Source organism: Xyrauchen texanus, chromosome 15, assembly GCF_025860055.1.
Source record: "Xyrauchen texanus isolate HMW12.3.18 chromosome 15, RBS_HiC_50CHRs, whole genome shotgun sequence".
Taxonomy (NCBI): domain Eukaryota; kingdom Metazoa; phylum Chordata; class Actinopteri; order Cypriniformes; family Catostomidae; genus Xyrauchen; species Xyrauchen texanus.
The window spans coordinates 24,237,369-24,261,977 of record NC_068290.1 but is presented as its reverse complement, the minus strand read 5'-3'; the positions used below and the strand labels follow the sequence as shown (position 1 = coordinate 24,261,977).

General features: G+C 40.8%; 2 protein-coding genes across 4 annotated transcripts in view; one reads left to right on the top strand and one right to left on the bottom strand.

Annotated features, from left to right (window-relative positions):
- The window catches only part of si:dkey-92i15.4 (uncharacterized), a 34,340-nt gene extending 21,361 nt beyond the window's left edge, over positions 1-12,979 (bottom strand). The window contains exons 1-3 of one of the 3 annotated variants that reach the window (XM_052143857.1): positions 12,917-12,979; positions 12,663-12,698; positions 12,531-12,582 (exon numbers count right to left, since the gene is read on the bottom strand). The gene's annotated coding sequence lies outside the window, so the exon portion shown is untranslated. Of the gene's footprint in view, positions 1-12,530; positions 12,738-12,916 lie in introns of those variants that run through there. The other 2 variants (XM_052143859.1, XM_052143858.1) reach the window with 2 other exon arrangements.
- A 4,550-nt stretch (positions 12,980-17,529) lies between these two features.
- On the top strand, positions 17,530-22,562 carry LOC127656016 (protein C1orf43 homolog). The gene is made up of 7 exons (XM_052144136.1): positions 17,530-17,730; positions 18,139-18,240; positions 19,762-19,870; positions 19,959-20,012; positions 20,359-20,525; positions 20,668-20,726; positions 20,844-22,562. Exons 1-7 carry the CDS (start codon positions 17,671-17,673, stop codon positions 21,049-21,051), a joined length of 759 nt encoding a protein of 252 aa, XP_052000096.1. The 5' UTR covers positions 17,530-17,670; the 3' UTR covers positions 21,052-22,562.
- Positions 22,563-24,609: the final 2,047 nt, after the last annotated feature.

Below are 24,609 nucleotides of genomic sequence, written 5' to 3'. Positions count from 1 at the left end.
ACACATCTGTTAACATTCACACCCTCAAAGTTAATGAGAAAATTCCTAGTCTGTTGTTTCTTAGTGACTCAGTAGGTGTTTAAGCAGGTAGAGTAGGTAAATACAATGACGCTCATAACGTAGCATTCTGAATATGCAGACATTTGTTAAATTCAGAACATACCTAAAGAAAATGAATGAAGCTAGGGACTTAAAACAGACAACACAGATCTTAAATACAAACTTCACCCATAAATGAAAGTTTTGCCATCATTTACTAATTCTTATGTTGCTCCAAACCCTTTTGACTTTCATCCATGGAACACTAAAGGACATTTTAGGCAGAATGTTAGCTTCAGTCACCATTTACTTTCATTGATTTTTCTCCACACAATAAAATTGAATGGTGACATAGGCTGTCATTCTGCCTAATTTCTCCTTTTCTGTTCTGTTTCAGATTAAAAAAAAATGTCATAGGTGTCAACAATAAAGTCAATGTGGCATCATAATGAACAGTATGAGGGTGAGTAAATGATGACAGAATTTCATTTTTGTGTGAACTATCCTTTTAAGGTGTTGTGTAAAAATACTGAATTGAGTATTACCAAAGGCATAAATAACAGCATTTTTAACTAATAGCTAATATGTAATTGAAATAATCAGAAATTATGGAATTATGCAATCATCTGTCACAGTACCACAGAAAACAGTAACTCATAATTTTCCTCATGAGCAACTTAATTTCGATGTCATAGGTCATGAAGAGCTAACAAAACTTATCGAAACATCAAAAGTCAAGTCAAGTGGTTTTTATTGTCGTTCAACCATATACAGTTAGTACAGTACACAGCGAAACGAGACAACGTTCCTCCAGGACTATGGTGCTACATAAAACAACATAGGACAAATACAGAACCTCATGAGACTACACAGACTAAATAACATTTCTACATAAAGTGCACATGCAAACGTGTGCAAAAAGTATGGGACAGTACAATAAATTACTAAAAGGAACAGGACAATATGCACAGTAAGAGACAGTGCAGCGCCGACCAGTACACATTTGTAATCAGAGTAGTGCAAAAAGATGACACTTTCTAAAATGCTAAATGTAAACATAACATACTATGAAATAGTGTTCTATGGACATAGCAGTTATTAAGGTAGCAGCCAGGTATAACGTGACAATGAATTTAAGTGCAACTCTGGACATGTGCAAAAGTTGGATGGTGTACAGGTGTGTGTGTGTGTGTGTGTGTGTCTGTCCAATCCCTGAGTATTGAGGAGTCCGATGGCTTGGGGGAAGAAGCTGTTACACAGTCTGGCCGTGAGGGCCCGAATGCTTCGGTACCTCTTGCCAGATGGCAGGAGGGTGAAGAGTTTGTGTAAGGGGTGTGTGGGGTCATCCACAATGCTGGTTGCTTTGCGGATGCAGCATTTTATGTAAATGTCTTTGATGGAAGGAAGAAAGACCCAGATGATCTTCTCAGCTGTTTTCACTATCCTCTGCAGGGCTTTGCGGTCCGAAACGGTCCAAGTTCCAAACCAGGCAGTGATGCAGCTGCTCAGGATGCTCTCAATAGTCCCTCTATTCAATGTAGTGAGGATGGGGGGTGGGAGATGTGCTTTTCTCAGCCTTTGAAGAAAGTAGAGACGCTGCTGGGCTTTCTTGGTAATAGAGCTGGTGTTGAGGTACCAGGTGAGGTTCTCCGCCAGGTGAATACCAAGGAATTTGGTGCTCTTGATGATCTCCACAGAGGAGCCGTCGATGTGCTCTCCTGAAGTCAACAGACATCTCTTTTGTTTTGTCCATATTCAGAGACAGGTTGTTGGCTCTACACCAGTCCGTTAGCCGCTGCATCTTCTCTCTGTATGAACTGACTCGTCATTCTTGCTGATGAGACCCACCACGGTCATGTCATCGGCGAACTTGACGATGTGGTTTGAGCTGTGCTGGGGGGCCCCAGTGCTCCGTGTGGTGGTGGTGGTGGTGGAGATGCTGTTACTGACCCTACTGACTTAGATCTCCCAGTCAGGAAGTCCAGGATCCAGTTGCAGAGGGAGGTGCATGTGCGTGCTTTGCCTCACTGATGGCCCGGGACAGTTTTGCCCTCGATGTTCTTAGGGTTGCCTTGTCATCTGCTCGGAAGGCGGAGTCTCAGGTCCTCAGCAGCGCACACACCTCCGCAGTCATCTGCGGCTTCTGGTTGGAGCGTGTGGTGATGGTCTTGGAGAAAGTGACATCATCAATGCACTTGCTGATGTAGCTGATCACTGATGCTGTGTATTCCTCCAAGTTGGTAGAGTCGCCATATGTTGCAGCCTCCCTGAACATGTTCCAGTCAGTACACACAAAACAGTCCTGTAGAGCAGAGATGGCACCTGCTTCTGAAGCGGTTTTGTGCGCCTGACGAGCGATCTCGTTTTTAGTCTAGCATGGACCCACGCCCTCTTGCCGCATTTCCGCTTCCTCGCACACCGCTTACGACGTCCTCTCCCCAGTCACCGGCATTAGACAACACCAAGGACTGGAGGCCTGGTCTCCTCATCAAGCCGAGGTTGTGTAGCTTCTCCTGCAGATCATCATGCAGCTTGGTTGTTGCATGAATCTTATATTTTATTAGTGTCTGGCGATGGTAAACACGAACACCTGTTGCTCCGATGTCCATGTGCCATAAAAGTCGGGCTAACTAACAAAAATAGCACCATTTTGGATCTGGAGTGGCCGCTGCGTGCTACCGCGCCGCCAGTTTGAATCATCCATTCTTGGATTTCCACAAAATCCACAACATGTATGTTAGATCTAATAACAACTAAACTCTTAAAAGAGATATCACTGTAATCTCAGAACATCTTGTTAATATTATTAACTCATCGCTATCCTTAGGACATGTCCCGAGAAACTTTAAAATGGCAGTTATCAAACCGCTTATTAAGAAGCCACAGCTTGATCCTGGAGAATTGGCTAATTATAGACCGATTTCAAATATCCCGTTTATGTTGAAAATACTAGAAAAGGTAGTATCTTCCCAAATACGATAATTTCCACAGAGAAATAGTATATATGAACAATTTCAGTCAGGATTTAGTCCTCATCACAGTACAGAGACAGCACTTATCAGAGTTACAAATGACTTGCTCTTATCATCTGATCGCAGCTGCATTTCACTTCTAGTGCTTTTAGATCTTAGTGCTGCATTCGACACGATAGATTACAAAATTCTCTTGAATAGGTTAGAGAATTATGTTGGCATTTGTGGATTTGCATTAGCATGGTTTATGTCCTATTTAGCAGACCGCTATGTAAATGAGGAATTGTCAAACCAAACAAAAGTAAAGTATGGTGTGCCACAGGGATTAGATTTAGGGCCTCTGCTTTTCTCCTTGTATATGCTTCCCCTGGGAGATATTATCAGGAATCGTGGAATAAGTTTCCACTGTTATGCCGACAATACCCAACTTTATATTTCTTCAAATCCTGATGAGATTTCACAATTCTCCAAATTAGCAGAGTGTATAAATAAAATTAAAGATTGGATGGCCAGAAATTTCCTTCTACTCAATTCCGACAAAACAGAGGTACTAATTATTGGGCCAAAAACCTAAAATATAATTTGACTCTCGATGGATGTACTGTTACATCATCTACAACAGCAAAGAACTTGGGTGTTATATTTGATACCAATCTGTCCTTTGAATATCAAAATACCAATGTTTGTAGAACAGCATACTTCCACATAAGAATTATTACTAAATTATGGCCCATGCTCTCTGTTACTGATGCCGAAAAACGAATTGATGCGTTCGTGACCTCAAGACTAGATTATTGTAATGCATTACTGTGAGGATGTCCAGCAAGATCAATAAATAAATTCAATTGGTTCAAAAATATAGCAGCCAGAGTGCTAACGAGACCCAATAAATATGATCATTTTAGCCCCATCTGTTAAATTTCATATTAATTAAAAAATTATTTTAACTACATACAAAGCTTTGAATGGTTTAGTTCTGCAGTGCTTTAGTGCCCTTCTACCACGCTATATTCCATCACGTTCATTATGATCACAAAATTCTGACCTGTTAATAGTTCCTAGAATATCAAAATCCACAAAAGGAGGTAGATACTTTTCATATTTGACACCTAAACTATGGAATAGTCTCCCTAACACTGTTCGAGATGCAGGCATACTCCCTCAGTTTTAGTCTAGATTAAAGACTCATCTATTTAGCCAGGCATACACCGAATTTCTCCTTCAACTCACAATAAGGCTGCTTTAGTTAGGTCTGCTGGAACCAGAAACATTGATCATGATCTATAACTCTGCAATAAATTGAATAGCATCTATGCTAATATAATTTTATTTGTTTTCCTGTCTCAAACTCAGGACTCCTATCCTGAGGTCACCAGAACCGGCTGGATCCAGCTCCATTCCTGCTTCGTGTTCGACTCCACTGCTACGTGTCGCTGTGTGATGATGACTAAATGCAGCCGGTGCTAGCCAAACATCACTTCAGTCTATTACGATGGACTTCAGAGGATGAACTGATGCCAACTCCAACCATAAGACATGGGATACTTCATATGCCATTGTCTGAACCTTGGACTTAGGATGGACCCCACCGAACCTCACTGAAATTACTGGCCAGGTTGAACTGCAATGCACCTCACTGATCTCTGCCTGCATCACCTCGATCTATTGATGGACTTCACTCTTGAAATGGAATACATAGACTATCATTTGCCAACAAATGCCTTCATCAGCCAGGACAGTTGCATCTATGTGAACTTCTGCAATTAATACAGGATGGATTTCAAAGACATTAGTCATTAATCTTAGTTCATACAAAATCTTTGTTTAAACACTGTCCCTTAACACTTACTTTGTTTAATAATTTTAAACCATGACTTGCACTGTACATAAGTAATATTGGCATTATATTCATGATGTTAGCCAGAGGGGAACTGGCCACCACAGTGGGGTCTGGTTTCTCCCAAGGTTATTTTTCTCCCATTAACCAACATCTTATTGAGTTTTGTGTTCCTTGCCACAGACGCCTTCGGCTTTGCTCACTGGGATTACAAATACATTTATTATTTAATTACTTATTTCAAAACACAATTCACAATCGTATTTTATCAAACTACACAATGATGACTCATAGACATTATAGACATTAGAGTTTTATCTTCTGTTACTGCCTGATCTTCTGTAAAGCTGCCTTGAAATGATGTGTGTTGTGAAAGGTGCTATACAAATAAAAATGACTTGACTTGACTTAATTTTCTGTTAATGCATGATTTTCTGTAAAGCTTTTGCTGCATTGAAACGGTGAGTGTTGTGAAAAGCGCTATACAAATAAAAATGACTTGAATTAATTATAGCATCTAAACCATTAAGGCCAGAATTCTTCAATTTGATAGGGCAGAGCTGGTCTGGTCATGTTGTCATCCTGGTCATGGGATGGACAACATGATTTTAAAATGGAATACATAGACAATAAATGAATGCCAATTAAAGACATCATCAGCCAAATAAAAAAGGACACAGACAGATTGTTTCACTTTTAATTAACTATATCACAATTCTAGTGGGTCAGATATTTACATACGTCTCGGTTACTGTCGTAACCTCTGTTCCCTAATGGAGAAAATTAGATGTTTTGTCGATGAAGTGACACTAGGGGTCGATCTTGAGAGCCCGAAACACCTTCAGATCTTTGAGAAAAGGCCAATGAGATTTGGCGAGTTGAATTTGCATGCCACTCCCTCGACATATGGGTATAAAAGGGAGGCCAGCAGGGTAGAGGTTCTGAGACAAGGTCCTGGCCTTTACAGTGGTAAAGTTCTGTCTTTGGCAAGAGGAACACAACATCTCAGTCCCTCCATCAGGGAACCGAGAAGTTCCCATTCTGTCACTCACTCGACGTTGTGTCGATGAAGTGACACTAGGGGTCCCAAATACGAAACAACACAATGACTGAACTGGTCTATTGAACTGCCAATGCAGGTGTAGGCAAGCTACCATGAGTGTAGGAACAGATAACTCAGGCTGCACGGAGCCTCCCCAGATGCCCCAAGACGTTGTGTGATTCCCCAGAACCCTGAGGGGGTACCAAAGGGAGACATACCAAATATGGGAGCAGGCTGCACCAGTCGTGGCCTTTACTCTCTAAGCTTTCTCTCTGTAGAAATATAGATTCAGATGGGGCCTAAAAAAATGCTCATAAAACGTACTGGGGAAGGCGTTCTTTTCTGTTCCTATTCTTTCAGGGGAAAAGACCCACACACTCCCTGGAGAGGAGGGGAGGGTAAAGAGTGGCAAATACACCATACAGGCCCAATAACCAGACATGGGAGAGGCGCAGTGGTCCTGCCCTTCTTGGGGGGGATTCTATAACACAGCGACCTGGGCAGAGAGGGCTCTTCCAAGGGAGACGTGAATCTACCACAAGGAAGGGGGAGACTGTGCTGTGGAAGATACATCACAGGAGGTTAACAAGGGAATGAAAACCTGTGGAGCACTTACACAGGGCATGTAGCACAAGTAACGGTTCTGACCACAAATTCCTCTGCAGAATTCGAGTGCTAGGAGGAAGAACATCCGTGGTTCACAAGTCATGAACAAGCATGGGAGAGAAGAGCGTGCAGCTTCACCTTCTTGCAGGGGAAAGGCACTATGCACAAGCGGCCAGCTGTCCATGTAACGAAACTTACTTACCTGCTCGCACCTGAAAGAACATGAGACGAGACTGGCTCAACCCGGAGATTGTAAAACCTTGCAAAGGTATTGGGTGTTGACCAGCCCGCTAGCCTACATATGTCTGCTAGAGAGGTGCCATTGGCCAGTACCCACGAGGATGCCAAACTCCTCGTGGAGTTTGCTCGAACCCGCAAGGGTTGGGCACTGACTGGACCTGGTAGGCCAATGCTATGGCTTCCATGATCCAGTGAGGAAGCCTCTGTTTGGAGACAGCATTCCTTTTCCGCTGTCCACCAAAGCAGACAAAGAGCTGCTCAGAGCGTCTAAAGCTCTGTGTATGATCCAGATAGATGAGCAAAGCGCACACCGGCACAGTAACGATAAGGCTGGGTCTGCCTCCTCCGGGGTCAGCGCCTGTAAGCTCACCACTTGATCCCAAAAAGAGGTAGTGGGAACCTTGGGCATGTAGCCCAGTCGGAGTCTCAGGATCATGTGAGAGTCTTCCGGACTGAAATCTAGGCACTCTTCGCTGACAGAGAATGCTTCCAGGTCCCCAACCCTCTTGATGGAAGTGAGCGCGGTCAGGAGGGAAGTCTTCAGAGTGACTGCTTTTAAATCAACTGACTCGACACCTCGAAGGGTGCTCTCTGTAGGCCTGAGAGGACCACGGAGAGGTCCCACGAGGGAAAGATGTGCAGTCTAGGAGGTTTCATCAGGAACCTGATGATCAGTTCGTGCTTATCGAGGGACTTACCTTGAACCACGTCATGGTGTGCTGCTATGGCAGTTACATAGATCTTGAGAGTGGAGGGGGACAGCTGCCAACATCCAACTTCAAGCATCCAACTTCCCTTGCAGGAAGGCAAGCACTGAACTGACTGCTCAGCTCTGGGGGTCTTCATTCTGGGAAGAACACCACTTAGCAAAGATATGCCACTTCAGGGAGTAGAGCTGCCTTGGAGAAGGTGCTCTGGCCTGAGTGATCTTGTTAACCACAGTGGGTAGTAGACCAGTTAGGTCTCCTGCGTCCCATCCAGGGACCAGACATGGAGATTCCAGAGGTCTGGGCATGGGTGCCAGAGGGTGCCCCGTCCCTGAGAAAGAAGGTCCTTTCTCAGGGGAATTTGCCAGAATCGACTCCAAATCAGCTGGACCGCCTGAGGTTGGAGTCTCCACTCTCCTCTGAGCATTACCTGCCATGACAGAGCATCTGCTGGGACATTAAGTTCACCTGGAATATTAGTGGTGCGCAGCGACCTGAGCCGCCGCTGACTCCAGAGGAGGAGGTGACAGAGCGAATTGTGACATGAGACGGAAGTATAAACCAACTTGGTGGTTTATGTAGGCCACTGTCGATTTGTTGTCTGTCCGGATCAACACGTGCTTGCCTCCGCAGGGCAAGCAGTACTGCCAGCAACTCGAGGCAGTTGATGTGCCAATGCAGGTTAGGTCCTCTCCAGGTAAAAACAAAAACGCAAGGTCGGTCCAAGGGCTGAAAAGGCTGCGAGCCACGGGTGTTTCGAGCCATGCGATATGTGCCGTGGCACCATGCGTGCCTCGGGACTGGGGTTTGGAGCCAGAGCTGTAGTGGTCTAATATGTTTATAAAGGCCAACGTCAAGTTGTTGTCCGTCCGGATCAACACGTGCTTGCCTCTGCAGGGCAAGCAGTACTGCCAGCAACTCGAGGCAGTTGATGTGCCAATGCAGGTGAGGTCCTGTCCAGGTAAAAACAAAAACACAAGGTCGGTCCAAGGGCTGAAAAGGCTGCGAGCCACAGGCGTTAGAGCCATGCGATATGTGCCATGGCACCATGCGTGCCTCGGGACTGGGGTCTGGAGCCAGTGCTGTAGTGGTCTCATATGCATCAACCCGAGCGGCGTGGCGCCGCTGAGGATGTCATATGCCCCAGGATCCTCTGAAAGTACTTCAGTGGTACTGACATTTGCCACCTGGATAAGTTCAGACAGTTCAGCACCGACTGCGCGCGCTCGTTTGTGAGGTGTGCTATCATTGACACAGAGTCTAACTCCATGCCAAGGAAAGAGATGCTCTGAACCAGGGAGAGCTTGCTCTTTTCCCAGTTCACCCAAAGCCCTAAACGGCTGAGGTGCATGAGCACAGTAACTCTAGAGAGTGTACTAGAATCAGCCAGTCGTCGAGGTAGTTCAGTATGCGTATGCCCACTTCCCTTAGTGGGGCAAAGGGCAGCCTCCGTGACCTTCGTGGAGACTCGGGGGGACAGGAACAAGCCAAAGGGGAGGACCTTATACTGATACTCCTGACCGTCGAATGTGAATCGTAGGAAGGGTCTGTGTCGAGGTAAGATCGAGACGTGAATTTACGCGTCCTTCAGGTCTACCGCCGTGAACCAATCTTGATGCCGGATGCATGACAAAATGTGCTTCTGTGACAGCATCTTGAATGGGAGTCTGTGCAATGCCCATTTCAAGACTCGCAGGCCAGCCGAGAAGGGGGGGGGGCGTCACTCTCCTGCGGGGGGCTCTATACTGTGGGCAAGTAGTCAGCTTGAGCTGGGGTGGAGCCGGTTGTGTCGCCGCAGGGGCAAGATGTGCTGTATGGCCTCCGTCTGTTGCTTCACCGCCGAGAAATGCTGGGCGAAGTCCTGGACGATGTCGCCGAAGAGGCCGGCCTGGGAGATAGGGGCATTAAGGAACATTGCCTTGTCTGCCTCCCTCATCTCAGCCAGTTTCAGCCACCGGTGGCGCTCCTAGACCACGAGTGTGGACATCGTCTGCCCGATGGCCTGCGTCGCTCGGAGGGTGAGATCGGTCACCAAGCGCAGTTCTTGCAGCACATCAGGATCAGAACTACCCTTGTGCAGATCTCTTAGCGCCTTGGCCTGATGGACTTGTAGAAGGGCCATGGCATACAAGGCGGAGGTGGCCTGACCGGCAGCGCTGTATGCTTCCGTCACCAGAGACAACGTCGTCCTACAGGCTTGGGAAGGGAGTGCCGGCTGATTCCGCCAGGTGGCAGCGCTCAGTGGGCACAGGTGAGCCGTGATTGCCTTATCCACCTGGTGAATCGTGGGATAACCCTCGGCCACCCTACTGTCGAGGGTAGTGAAGGTGGACGAGCTGTAGGATCGGGTCCGGGCTGCAAAAGGTGCCCTCCATGACCACGCCAGCTCGTCATCCACCTCCGGGAAAAATGGAATTGGGGGAGTGAGGCCGCGAGCGGCGCGCCTACCCGAGAAACCAGTCATCCAACCGCAAATGATCAGGGAAGCCACTCAAGCCCGACACTCGCGGCAGCCCGGGAAAGCCTGGCTGATTTCAGCATCCGGGCTGCCACATCCCCACCACACCAACATCGAGTCTTCAGCATTCAACACAGCTAGGATTCAACACCGCCCTCCAATGCAGTGATCGACATCTCATCCGGGCCTTGGGAGGCCAGCGAGCGTGCTGCGGGGTGGTCGGCCTGTGGGGAATTACTCTGCGGGACCATGCCCAGTGAAGGCAGTAAAAAGTCTCCAGCATCAGTCACATCGGCGCCGTACCCATAGGTAGTAGGGTCAGGAAGGGGGGCAGCTGAAGAGGTGCTCCCTCGAAAGAAGGAGAGTGGCCATGATCATGGTCTCGCAGTGAGAACATGAACCAACCACGAATGCTTCCTCAACGTGACATTGGCCCAGACACGTGAGGCAATGTTCGTGACAATAGTACACAAGTATAACACCATGAAACCACGTAGCCATCATATCACTCAGGAAAGAGATGTCCTAGACATTAATGTAGTTTTGTGCGAAAAGTGCAAATCAATCCCAGAACAACAGCAAAGATCCTGGAGGAAACAGATAGACAAGTATCTATATCCACAGTAAAACTAACCCTATATCGAAATAACCTGAAAGGCTGCTCAGCAAGGAAGAAGCCAATGCTCCAAAACTGCCATAAAAAAGCCAGACTACAGTTTGCAAGTGCACATGGGAACAAAGACCTTACATTTTGGATAAATGTCCTCTGGCCTAATTAAACAAAAATTTTACTGTTTGGCCATAGTTATCATCGTTATGTTTGGAGGAAAAAGGGTGAGGCTTACAAGCCGAAGAACACCATCCCAACCGTGAAGCATGGGGGTGTCATTATCATGTTGTGGGGATGCTTTGCTGCTGGAGGTACTGGTGCACTTCACAAAATAGATGGCATCATGAGGAAGAAAATGTATTTGGATATATTGAAGCAACATCTCAAGACATCAGCCAGAAAGTTAAAGCTTGGTCGCAAATGGGTCTTCCAAATGGACAATGACCCCAAGCATAACTCATAAGTTGTGGCAAAATGGCTTAAGGACAAAAAAGTCAAGGTATTGGAGTGGCCATCACAAAGCCCTGACCTCAGTCCAATTTGGTAATGCTACCAAATTCTAACAAAGTGTATGTAAACTTCTGACACATTGGGAATGTGAAGATGAAATAAATAATTCTCTCTTTTATTATTCTATTAATATGACATTTCAGATTCTGAAAATAAAGTAGTGATCCTAACAGACCTAAGACAGGGATTGTTTTCTACGATTAAATGTCAGGAATTGTAAGTTTAAATATATTTGGCTAAGGTCTATGTAAACTTCCGACTTATACTGTGAATCGATATAGTGGTTTTAATGATATACCTCTAACAATGTTTCAACCGGTCAAATCCTAACTCGAATTCAGTTGTAAAATTTCCATTATTTCATTGCATTATTTCTGCAATGAAAAGTGCCGCTATCCAAAAGTAAGAAGCGATGGAACTACAATTATTCTACAACACCTTTTCTTTATGTGAATATGTCTAATATGATTGCCAAAAAGGCAATATCCATGTTTTGGTTATGCACTGTATTACACTGACTTGCTGACTTATAGATATCTCGTCCAAATTTCCATTAGGTATGTTATTGGCTATCGTAGTGATATTAGTTGATTAGTGTGTGCCTAAATTAATTGAACTAAGGGGGAATACGCTCCAGGTTCTGAAACAAATTATCCAAATAAGCAAGGTGAAAAAAATTCCTTAGTATAGCAGCACTGGATCACTTTACTGTTTGTATCCCTCTGCTTGTCTGTGTATATGATGTTATAGACAGTCTGTGTGTCTCTCCATTGCTCAGCTACACAGAACAGTTGATCCTAATTTGCCTTTGTTTGGAACTATATTCCTTAACGGATCAACATTAGATAAGTGGCCATATTTTGATTAAAAGTTACTCAAGTGTTTATTGAGCTTACAATCATAATGTTGTGCTGAATATCAGCATGCTGTGATTACCTTCAGCACTTGGCCTGCACCATTGTGCCTATGGCCAAATCACAGCTGTGTTGATATTTAGTACTTAAATATAGAGGCACTAATCCTGGTGCTTACAGTATACTAGGTGTTTATCCTTTTGAAATTGCAAGGAAAGGCAACCAAGATTATACTTTGATGAGCCTTTTTTTTTAAATAAAGACTATACAAAACAAGATAATGAACATGTTTGACAAGGGTCAGACAAAAACAGATTGAAAACCCTGGTGTTGACCAATGCTCTAACTAAAATCAGAAGCACCGACTGTCAGACTGAGACTGCATAATTTTGGAATCTTACAAAACAAGAAATGCCAAATACATCTTTGCAAATAGCCACTGCATGAGCATTTTTAACTTGCTACCAAGCATCAAGGATAATTTACATGCATTCAAGATCGACATCCCTATATGCACAACAACAATGAACATATTAGTAACCTTAAAACACATAGAAAAAGGTGTAATATATTAAAACTGTCATAGTCATATTAAAACTGAAACACTGAAATTCAATTTCAGAATATATGCATTTTAAAATGAAAATTGTGTTACCTGGTTGTATTTCTGTGGCACAATTTAGTCTGAGATGCTCAACTTCCTGCAGCTGCAAAGAGCACATGAACAGTTAGTAAGAGCTGTGCAATGCCAGAGAGAAAGAGATAGGCGGGAGTTATACTTGCCAACCTATGTAAAGCTTGACATTTTGACCTTTGACAGCCTCTAAAAAAATGAACGAAAAGAGATCTGATACAAAACAAACCCTTTTCATGATACTGAATGTGTTAGTAGCATCATGTACTGTATCATGCATGTATCATGTTCGTATGTATATAACACAATACAATGTAACATTTAAAAGTTCACAGCACAGCATTCAAAGGCATTCTGTATACCAGGCAAAACCTCATAAAAATAATAAAGAACAAAGCGTGTTTTACCTTAAAACAGTCAAGTGTGTGCGGTAACTATCACTCAGTGATCTGTCTTGCGTCACAGACACACTGCACTGCACAATGCTGAGGGCAACAGCAGAGGAAGCTGCATGGTGTGTGGTTTCAGAAACAAATATGTTACAGCAACTGTTTCTTTTGACTAGTTTATAATTGCAAGAGAATGCGAGCAACACAGTGACTTCAAACAAGAATGGAATGATAAAGAAAACAAAATAAGCCACATTGTTGAGCTGCTTGTGGACTCAGAGTATAATTAGATGTTTTAGCATCGTTGGTCTTTTGATAACCTGTTTAGCCAAAACAACTTCTCTTTGCTAGAGATGTTTGTCAGGAATTGAATTTCTCAGATGATGAACAGCGTTGAATCCTCCCTCTAGCTAGAAAGAGCTGTCTGAAATCAATACATATCTCAGCAGTGGTTGTTGTAAAAATCTGACAAATGAAGCACGCAAATGATTAATGTGGTTTATTTAAACAGGTTGGAAACTATGCCACTTGTCTACACTCTTTCATTCCTTTTTTTCTATATTTACAACATAGAGCTTTAATTTCTAGTTTATTCTCTTCCTTTCTATCAAAGCCATCATTAGGTACACCTGTACACCTACTTATTCATGCAATTATCTAATAGGCCAATCGTGTGGCAGCAGTGCAGTGCCTAAAACCAGGCAGATACGGGTCAGGATATTCAATTAATGTTCACATCGACCATCAGAATGTTTCGAAAAATGTTTCGACTGTGGCATGATTGTTGGTGCCAGGCGGGACTGCTGATGTCCTGGGATTTTCACGCACAACAGTCTCTAGAGCTTACTCAGAATGGTGCCAAAAATAAAAAAACATTCAGTGAGCAGCAGTTCTGTGGATGGAAACACCTTGTTGATGAGAGAGGTCAACGGAGAATGGCCAGACTTGTTTAATCTGACAGAAAGGCAATGGAAACTCAGATAACCCCTCTGTACAAATGAAGTGAGCAGAATAGCATCTCAGAATGCACAACATGTCGAACCTTGAGGCGGTGGGCTTTTTCAAGTTTCAGAAATGCACGTTGAGACACCTGCGTTCTGTTTCATTTGTTGCGCTGTGTCTAGATTGTTTTTAGTGCAGGTGTCACAAAGATTTAACGTTTTGAACAAGTTCAGGTTTCAAAGACGTGACTGTTAAAATGTTTAACATTATTCCAGATTGTTCTGCACCTAGCAAAGTTCCAGGGCCACGTGCCTTGTTTACTGTTACAATACAGCTACGAATGTTGCCTATGATGCTTACATAAAATACAGCCTTTTGCAACATGGTAAACAATAAACTGCGGCGTCAGAATATAAATGCCATGTGAAAGTAAAGTAAATAAGACAGGAATATATTATTATTGTATACGACAAATCCTCAAAGTATTAATACAAATTCTGTATTATATTTTAATGACAAACTGGACAACAATAAATAATTGTTGGGTAATAATATAAATTAATAACAATTGATTTCCAAAAAGTTACTGGGTGAAGTAATAGGTTTTGCACATGCATTAATCTTTCACTAGATTAGATTTCATTAAACATTTTGATGTTGATAGAATGTATTTCCTGATGGTGGAAACAATGTCATTCCTTGTTGTTATTTCATCCATCTGCCACCCACCTCTGTTCCCTCTGAAAGAATTGGTGTCATTGTTCAGTCTGTTGATCAGTTAAAGGCCAACTGCCAGCTCAGTCAAATGTTCTGAGACAGCTCAGTTAATTTTCTCAGTAACAAGTCTAGAACTGTTTGTATGCATCTACATGTGTATGCCTTGTGAGCTCCTAGGAACAATAGATAACTCCTGTATAATCTCACACAGAGCAGAAGATGACAAGAAGGCAGTGTGGCGTGGAGCATACAGACACAGTGGGGGTGGTGCAGATTGCTATAAGATAGTATATACTATTATATAATATACAATATACACTAGTGCCACTAAATGTAATTACATTTTTATTTATTTTTTAAATATGAATTCATGAACACTGTCTTGCGTTGGTCTGACAAACATATTACCTTTAAATTAATTGGTTTTAATGTAAATCCGCTCAGTGTTTCTCAATCGTGCTGCTAGGCCTAAATACACATTTTGTATGTCTGTCTCAATAATCTAACAAACACAGCTGATTCCATTTGAATGCTCCATTACCTGATTTACCATAATATCAACAACAATTGTGACAGATGAACAATTTAACAGGAATGTGAAAATGGAAGGGGCTTTGTCGATAATACACTACAACAGAAGAAGCCTCTATCGAAACTTCTCTAAAATCAGGATTATTTGTGTAAATTGAATATGTTTAATGCAATTGCTGTAACCAATTCTTGGCTTAATAATGAGAAAATGTATGATGTGGAACTGGAAGTATATGTATGCATTTGGCAGACGCTTTTATCCAAAGCAACTTACAGTGCACTTATTACAGGGACAACGCCCCCGGAACAACCTGGAGTTAAGTGCCTTGCTCAAGGACACAATGGTGGTGGCCGTGGGGTTAGAACCAGCAACCTTCTGCTAAACAGCCCTGTGCTTTAGCCACTACGCCACCACCACCAATTTTATGAATAAATATTCCACTGATTGGACTGATTTTGACACGTCATTAGTAAAAAATATTATAGAATATATAGTAAAACCAATAACACATATCTGCAATGAATCCTTCAGAACAGGTATGTTTCCCAGCAAAATGAAAATAGCAAAAGTCATTCCTTTTTATAAAAATGGAGATAGACATCTATTCTCCAATTATAGAACTTCCCCACTTCTCAAACATTTTAGAAAAACTATTTGTGCAATGGCTTGATCATTTCATAGAAAACATCAGTATGGCTTCAGAGCAGGTCCACTTCAATGGCAGTGATGGAACTGGTAGAGGACATTTCTACTGTAATGGACAACAAGGAATATACTGTGTGGGTGTTTATATATATTTTTTTTAAAATCAATCAAAATGTATTTATAGAGCACTTTAAAAACTGTGATGTATACCAAAGTGCTGTACAATCAAGATAATAAATGGCAGAACATACACCTATAAAATCAAATCTACAAACAATACTAAAAAAGAATGTATTATAAATAAATATGAAACACATTGCATTGGATAAGCTAACGAGTACAAGGGAGTTTTAAGATGAGATTTAAACATCTTGACCAAGGTCGAAGACCTCACTGAAAACGGTAGATCATTCCACAGTCTCGGAGCAGCAGCAGAAAGAACACAGTCACCTTTGAATATAAGACGAGTGCGAGGAATCTTGAATGAGTTGAGAATTTGGCCAAAGTGAAAAAGCATTCGACACTACTGATCACGGCTTATTAATGAAGAAACTGGAGAGATATAATATTAGAGGGATTGCTTATTCACGGCTGAAAAGTTATCTTGATGACAGATATCAGTATGTACGAATAAATAATGTTGAATCTGATTTATCGAAAGTTACTTGTGGGTTACACAAGGTTCAATGCTAGGCCCCAAACTGTTTATACTATATATAAATTATATACATATGTAAAGTGACAAAATTCTTAAAATGTGTTCTATTTGCTAATTTATATTGCTCCAAGAAATGTTTAGTACAGCTTTTGAATACAGTAGAAAGGGATTAGATGTCTTAAAGAAATGGTTTGATATTAACAAGTTATCATTGAATCTTAGTAAAACAAATTTTATAATATTTGGTAATTGACAAATCAATAATCAAGTTAAAATTATGAAAAATGATAAATGATGTTGAAATAGAAAGAGTGTATGAAAAATTATTTCTGGGTGTGATAATTGATCATAATTTATGTAGGAAACCACATTTAAATAATGCAAAAAAAATATTTTCTAAAACCATTGCAAACCAACAATATATAAAACTAAAGGTATCTTGAAACAGAAGCCACTACATATACTGTTCCATAATTACTTACTGTGTGGAAGTATGGAGAAACACATACAAATCTAACACTAATCCAAATTTCAGGCTACAGAAAAGAGCTATAAGAACTGTACATCTATCTGATTATTATGAACCAACCAACGCACTATTTATTAAATGACATGCTTTAAAATTTTGTGATCTAGTTGATCTTAAAACTGCACAGATATTGTACAAAGCACAAAACAATTTACTTCCTATGTGTATTTAGTGAAATAAGTGAGAGCCAGTATAAATTTAGGGGAATATACAATATGAAAATACATATAATAAAAAAATTATTGTGTATGATAATTATTGTGTATGATAATTATTGTGTATGAAATATTTGGAACTTTTGTCTTGGCTACTGTTTTGTTTTGTCTTTGTATATCTAAATGAAAAGGATACATTGGTGAAAGGGATGTTATCTAAAAAGGGTAGGCATAATAAGCTAAAGCTTCAGCCTACACCTTTTCGGTCAAGTCTTTGTTTTCCTTTTAAATGTAATGCTTTATTGTTAGTTATTTATATGTGCATTCATTTGGGAAAAGTGTTAAAAAATAAATAAATAAATAAAAACTTTTAAGTTCGTTATGCATGCCAAACCACAAGGTGGCGACAAGCCAACTAGACAGAATAATTCACATCTAAAACATGCGACGAAGTGCTCACGAGACATGTCAACAAAAACTGACGAACAATTCCTGACAGCGCTGCTGTCAATCTGAATAATAACGAGCTGAATTTTACTATTGACCATTATATCTTCATTTCACGAGCATCCAATGAGGGACTGATATCTCACAATGACAGAGAGCGCACTTTCGGGTGTAAATGTTGTGCTTGTTATGGCCTACAGCAGCCTGGTAAGTGTCAAACTAGTTAATATTTGAATAAATATTATTAGTATTTGTCCAACATTTGAATAAAATAAATGCGTAAACTGTTCACAATCTCTAAAGCCAGGTGTGGATTTATAAGTAGTAATAATATATAATAATGTTTTTTCTTGGACAGTATGTGACTCAAAAAATCTTAAAAAAGCGGCTTCCTTAGAAAGCATTTTTGGACATACTGATATCATAGTATTATTGGGCCTATGATGGCCAAAAATGATTTATAGGAAGTCAGCTCACTAGGTTTAGAGACACAGCCTTCTACTGTCTACAAGAATAACAGCTCATAATAAACTACCACAATTATTGCTAGTGTCTGCTCGTGTAAATAAATGTTAGGCTGTAATGTGTTGATTAAAACCTTCTCACACACTGTAGGTGTTTGTGCTGCTGTTCATCTTTGTGAAACGGCAGATTATGCGCTTCGCTATGAAGTCTCGCAGAGGACCGCACGTGCCACTGGGTCACAACGCCCCCAAGGTATAAACAATGGATTAAACCTCCAGGGATTGAACTATTCATTTGTGTTTTAGTGAGTGTCACTGAAATCTGTGTTGGGTAGTAACGGTATAAAAGTTACTGACTATATATTTTATTTTATTTTAACGCGACAAAGCACAATACATACCACACTTTTATGTCGTCGTTTGTCTTGGAAACATAATAATTAGGAAGAAGCTTTTTGCGCTAAGTGTAAATAGAAACAAAAAGCATCTCTTTTGTACTTAGTGCAAAAAGTGCCAAATACTTTATGCCCTTCTAATGAAACACTAAAATACTGCATTGTGTTCTTCCCTTACAAAATGACCATGGTTTTTTACTACAGTAACCATAGTATCACCATGGTATTTTTTTGTAGAAATCATAGTAACCACTAAATTAAACACAGTTACTATATTAACAACATGGTTATTTGCATTAAAACTATGGTTTCTGCCAAAACATGGTTGCTACAATTTTACTATAGTAATTTTAATTAGATCAAACATTTCTCTTAACTCCCGGCCTTCACTGTGACCAAATCGCAATTCTTATTTATTATTAGAAGTAGTATTAAATATAAAGAGTGGAAACAGGATTGGAAAAAAATGGGTCAAAAGGAGGAATCGAACCAGAGTTGTCCACATTTTTAAAAAAGCACAGCCACACCGTCTTATACTACACAATTATAGTGACACTTGGTAGTGCAGTTTGTCTTTAATTTCTGTTTCCACCAGACCTTTGCTATGCAAATTGCCACACTGTGTGTGGCAGGTGCTATTAACTCCTAGTGCAAATAGTCACTCCGTAATAATTATAGAGTTAGAAAGCTTAGACTTACCTACTGACTATAGTGCATAAAAATATGTTGCTGGGACAAAGTGACTCAAAGTTATAGTGCACCAGCTGAGACATTGCAGGTGAAAAGGTTAAAAAACATTTATGCCATTCCTATGAAACTTTGTCAAGTTTTTATTATATGAGTGTTACAGAGGACATTAGCCGAAAACCTAAAAATATATTTAAAAATAAATAAATAAATAGAACTGTCATATGTTTCTAGTTTGGGAAATATATTTCCTTCCCCAACAAATATTTACTATGGCAACTACAGTTTGTGGTAAAACAATAGTTACTACTATACAGTAATAAATAATATGCAATGTCCTTCTAAGAGTGAGAAGTTTTATGAGTTGTAATAAAATTAAAATCATTGCTTTAACCTTTCCAGTGTCTTATGTTCTGTTTTATTTGTGTTTAATTATCTACATTATTATTGGCATGGCATAACATTTTTCAAACTTACTCTAGATGGCAGTAGAAGCTCAAGTGAAATAAACACAAGATGTAAGACCATTGTGTGAGAATCAGATTTGTACTTCATTAACAATATAACTGGCCACTCTCCTCAGAACAATGCAACTTTCCTTTTGTATCAGCTTTTTCTTATGTTTATACTTTTCTGATGCTGACTCTCATACTAGTTTGTAATGCACTAAAGCAAGCATGCTTCTTTCACAGGATCTGAAAGAAGAAATTGACTCCCATTTGTCAAAAGTGAATGATATTCGCTATGAGCCACATCTGCTCTCTCACGATGATGATCGACTAAATCATCAGAGCCAGAATGGTGAGAGATAAACAAAGAAGCCCCCAGCACTTCTCTTTGCAGCACTATTACAGATGTAAACACTTATGTGTTGTTTGTATTTGTGCAGGCTGTTATAATTATCTCTTCAGAATGCAAGCATTAGATGCCACCAGAGACTCCGGTAAGCCGCTTCTTCTGGCTGTTTACAGCACACGATTTTAGCAGGTCAAACCCACTTTTTATTGGAAAAACCTTTTAAAAGAGTTTGCCTTAATTCAAAGGGCTTGCAGTTTTCCTCTTAATTATATTAAATGACCCCATATTCCAGAAATGTATGAAACAAAATGTACTAACACTTTATAAGGACTGTATTTAATAACATTGACAAAAAGGGAAGCCCTGGAAGAAAATATTACCCAGAATCAATTAAATTTGTTGCAGTGTTTCTCTTGTTGAAACGTGTTGTGTACTTCTAACACTGTGTAATGCAATCTGAGCATTCAGATCTGGTTCTGTTCCACTCATAGATATCCCATTTCACGTGATGTGTCGCAGTGCCAGTGCTCTGACCGGACGCCGCTACAGGAACTGGCTTCTGGATCTGCCCAACTCTCACTCTCCATACAATACAAGCCATAGTGCACTCATAGATCGCTTGCTGGAGGGCAATGACAACGCTCGCCATGGAACTGGGGTAAGTCTGAAAGACTGTGTGTGTGCGCATGTGCGTGTGCAAGGTGGTGTTGAGTGGTTGCATGCAGAAGGGGATGCTGTTGGACACACTGCAGTACCTATGTCTGTGTATTGAAGAGGTTACAGACTTATCTTTCCTGTAGGTGTTTGGTGAGGCAGAGTTTGTAAAGTATAAAGAAGACCTGGCTGAACTGGCTGCTGTGTAAGTTCTCATTTCCTCCCTTTGCTATTGTATCTCTCAATTTCTCATCACCAGGCCCACACAGAATCTTTGTGAATCATCACTCTTCTCACTCTGTCCTGCCCCCTTATTCCACAGTGTAAAGACCCACTCCAGCAGCACCAGTCTAAACCAGCAGCACCAGTTGGCGGCTAAAGATCTGACCAGCTCCCCTGGCCCCTCATCTGCTTCTACCATTCAGGTCACATACCTGCCCTCCACCAGCCAGCGCAGCAAGAAGCCCAAACATTTCCTGGAGCTCAAAAACTTTAAAGACAATTACAACACTCTGGAGAGCACACTTTAAGGGACTACACCTTTTGTTTAACTACCGCGTAAATGTAATGCATAGACTGTGAATCAAAAGTTCCTTCATGTAGAATTTAACACAGGTGGGAGATGCATTGGCTGAGCTATAATGCTTTTGACAGAGACTGTGCTTTTAAAGGTTTACAGTAAACCAGGGTGTAACGAGTCCACTCCAAAGCACAGAGTGGAGCTGAGGATGACTGAAATTATGAAAAGTCCCACTGCTTTGAGGAGAGCAATGTGTTTCATTTGTAGTATTAATGTGTTCCTTGCACAGATGTCATAAGAATCCTTTTTTGTTTTGTTTATGTTAGAGGGACAATCCACCCAAAATTGAAAAATCTGTCACAATATACTTACCCTAATGTTGTTCCAAATCTGTATGACTTTCTGCCATGGAATACAATAAGAGATGTTAGGCAGAATGCTAGTCCAGTTACTCTTCACTTATATCGCATCTCTTTTTTTTATTATTATTTTTATATACAATAAAAGCCAATAGTATGAAAGCCCATTTCTGCCACATAAAACAATTGCTATGTCAAATTATGAGAATCAAAGTCAAAATTATTAGATGCAAAGTCTTAAGTTTGAACTTAAAAGATAAAAATATTAAGATAAAAAGTCCAACTTTTTAGATATAATTTTGACTTATCTCATAATTATGACTTACTATCTCATAAATGTGACTTAGCATCTCATAATAATGATTTTTATATCTCCTAATTATGAATTTTAAACCTCATAATTGTGACTTTGTATCTCATAATTTGTATTTATCAAAGCTCGATTTTGTTTTTCTGTAGCAGAAATCGGCTTCCATAGAATGGCGATTGAGGCTTACATCAGTCATAGCCATAGATTACCAGCAGTCCTTTATCAGAATGGCCTTTTAATATGAATTGGAATAGGAAATTTCATATCCTTTTAGTCCAAAGAGCAACAAGAAAGCAGTCCCTTTAACTTAGATGAAATAACATTTCTGGCTGGAATAACTTAATTCTTCTGATACAAACACTGGAATTATAAATGACTGTATTGACATGTACTGTTACAGCAGAACATACTGATGGTACTTCAACTTGAGGTTTCTTTACATGCCGGTTGAGGCTCTGGGCCACTTCCCTGAGAAGAGTTGTGCAGCCCATACGTAATCAGGCGAGAATATTTGTTTGCTGTTGCTTGTCCACATTTCCTTTAAGTGCAATTTGAATCTTGTATTAGTTCATGTATGTGTATATAGGAGGAATGCAATTTGAGTCAGGATTGTTGTGATTGTACTATAGCTTGATGAGCTAGTAGAGGCTGTATGCACTGACTTTAACTGTATTATAAAGTGTCTTTGTCTCTCAGACTGATCAACTGCCCTGCCATGTCTGTAGGAATTGCCACTAATAGAATACCACTGGTTAGATATCTGAATCAAATTATTCTTCCTTTTCATCAATGTTGGTGGCCACTGACTTGTTTCTTCAATTCCACACACAATAAATGTAAGTGTAGGGATCATTTTAGGCCACTTGGGAGAGCTGTTTAATTTGTAATGTCCTGTTATTGAAATATGTACTGCATACAATGGAGTATTACAAGCTCTAGGCTATAGAAGTTACCCTCAAATAGCTTAAAGAAAAATAGAAAAAAATGCTTTATTTGTGAGGCTTAAATGTATTTCCATTTAAAAACAAAACACGCCCTGGTCCATTTATGACAGTGATCAAAGGGATTTACAGCATTCCACCTCTTTTTCTTCTTCTTTTTATGATTTTCTCCCAAATTTGGAATGCCCAATTCCCAATGCACTCTAAATCCTCATGGTGGCGAAGGTCGAATCTCAGTTAGTGATGGGAAGTCCGATTCTTTTCCGCGAACCGTTTCTTTCGGACGGTTCGTTTCAATGAACTGGTTCAAAAACCCGATCACCAGTTCATTTACACCATCACGTAATGACGTCTCTAAATATAATGCTAATACACCGACGTCGTAAAATACACGCACAAACACATCCAAGCCATATGTAATGGCTTATTGGTGATTATAACATATTATTGAATCAAGTTATAATAATAATAAGGGTGTTTATTGTCATCAGTGTTTCATTCAGTGATCTTTCAATACATCCTACATTTTAAACCTAAAGCACCCAATACTGACACTGATGAACAAACGTGGATGTTCTACACGTTTAAAGCATAAAAAGTGATTCAACTAGTCTTAATCAACACGCTTTTTTACAGAAACCATGACCCAGCTCATCACAACTTCAGATATAATCTGCATGCACAATACTCAATAGTAACATTTGTTTACATCTCTCGACTGAAACATTTCGCCCCATCATTTAAGTCCTCGGTTCACGCATGCTCCTCAGCTGCTCACTGATCAGCACTTCTCAGTATAATGTCCGAAATATGCCATTCTCAGTTCAGTTCATCGACTCAATGTACTGCTGACGCGAGAGTTGCTGTCCTCAGATCAGTGTACTGTTGATTCGAGAACTGCTACGAATGACTTTATGTACTGTTAACACAAGAGCTGCTGTCCTCGGATCAGTGTACTGTTGATTCGAGAACTGCTACGAATGACTTTATGTACTGTTAACACAAGAGCTGCTGTCCTCGGATCAGTGTACTGTTGACTCGAGAACTGCTACGAATGACTTTATGTACTGTTTACTCGTGAACTGCTACGAATGACTTTATGTACTGTTTACTCTAGAACTGCTGTAAATTACTTTATGTACTGTTTACTTGAGAACTGCTGCAAATTACTTTATGTACTGTTGACTCGAGAGCTGCTGTCTTTGGATCAGTGTACTGTTGTCTCGAGAGCTGTAGACTGGATCATCTTCATACATTGTATTACCATTTTATCAATCAAATCAAGCTCAGTGTACTGTGGACTCGAGAACTGTTATGATCAACTCGTACTGTTGAATCGAGAACTGTTATGATCAACTCGTACTGTTGACTCGAATAGTTAGAGCGGTTAGTTGCAAAGAAGAGTTGACAAAATCAGATATCACCAGTTCTATGATCATATTACTCCCTGTTATCGGCTCATTTCGATTCTGATTTTCAGTCACATCAGAGAGACAGGTTAAGATAGAGTGACTTGTGGATCAGTGTTGACTAGAGATGCAAACTGTTTAAACGATTCAGTTCGACTAGTTCAACTCGTTCACTAAATAGAACCGGTTCAAAAGAACGATTCAATCACAAACTGGACATCACTAATCTCAGTTGCCTCAGCATCTGAGACGCCAATCCACGCATCTTATCATGTTTTTTGTTGAGCGTGTTACCGCCAAGATGTAGCACGTGTGGCGGCATCACGCTATTTTCCACGGCATCCATGCACAACTCACCATGCGTCCCACCGAGAGCGAGAACCACACATTACCATGAGGTGGTTACCTCATGTGTCTCTACCATACCTAGCAATTGGGCCAATTTGGTTGCTTAAGAGACCTGGCTGGAGTCACTCAGCACATGCTGGATTCGAACTCGCGACTCCAGGGGTGGTGGTCAGCGCCAATACTCGCTGAGCTACCCAGGCC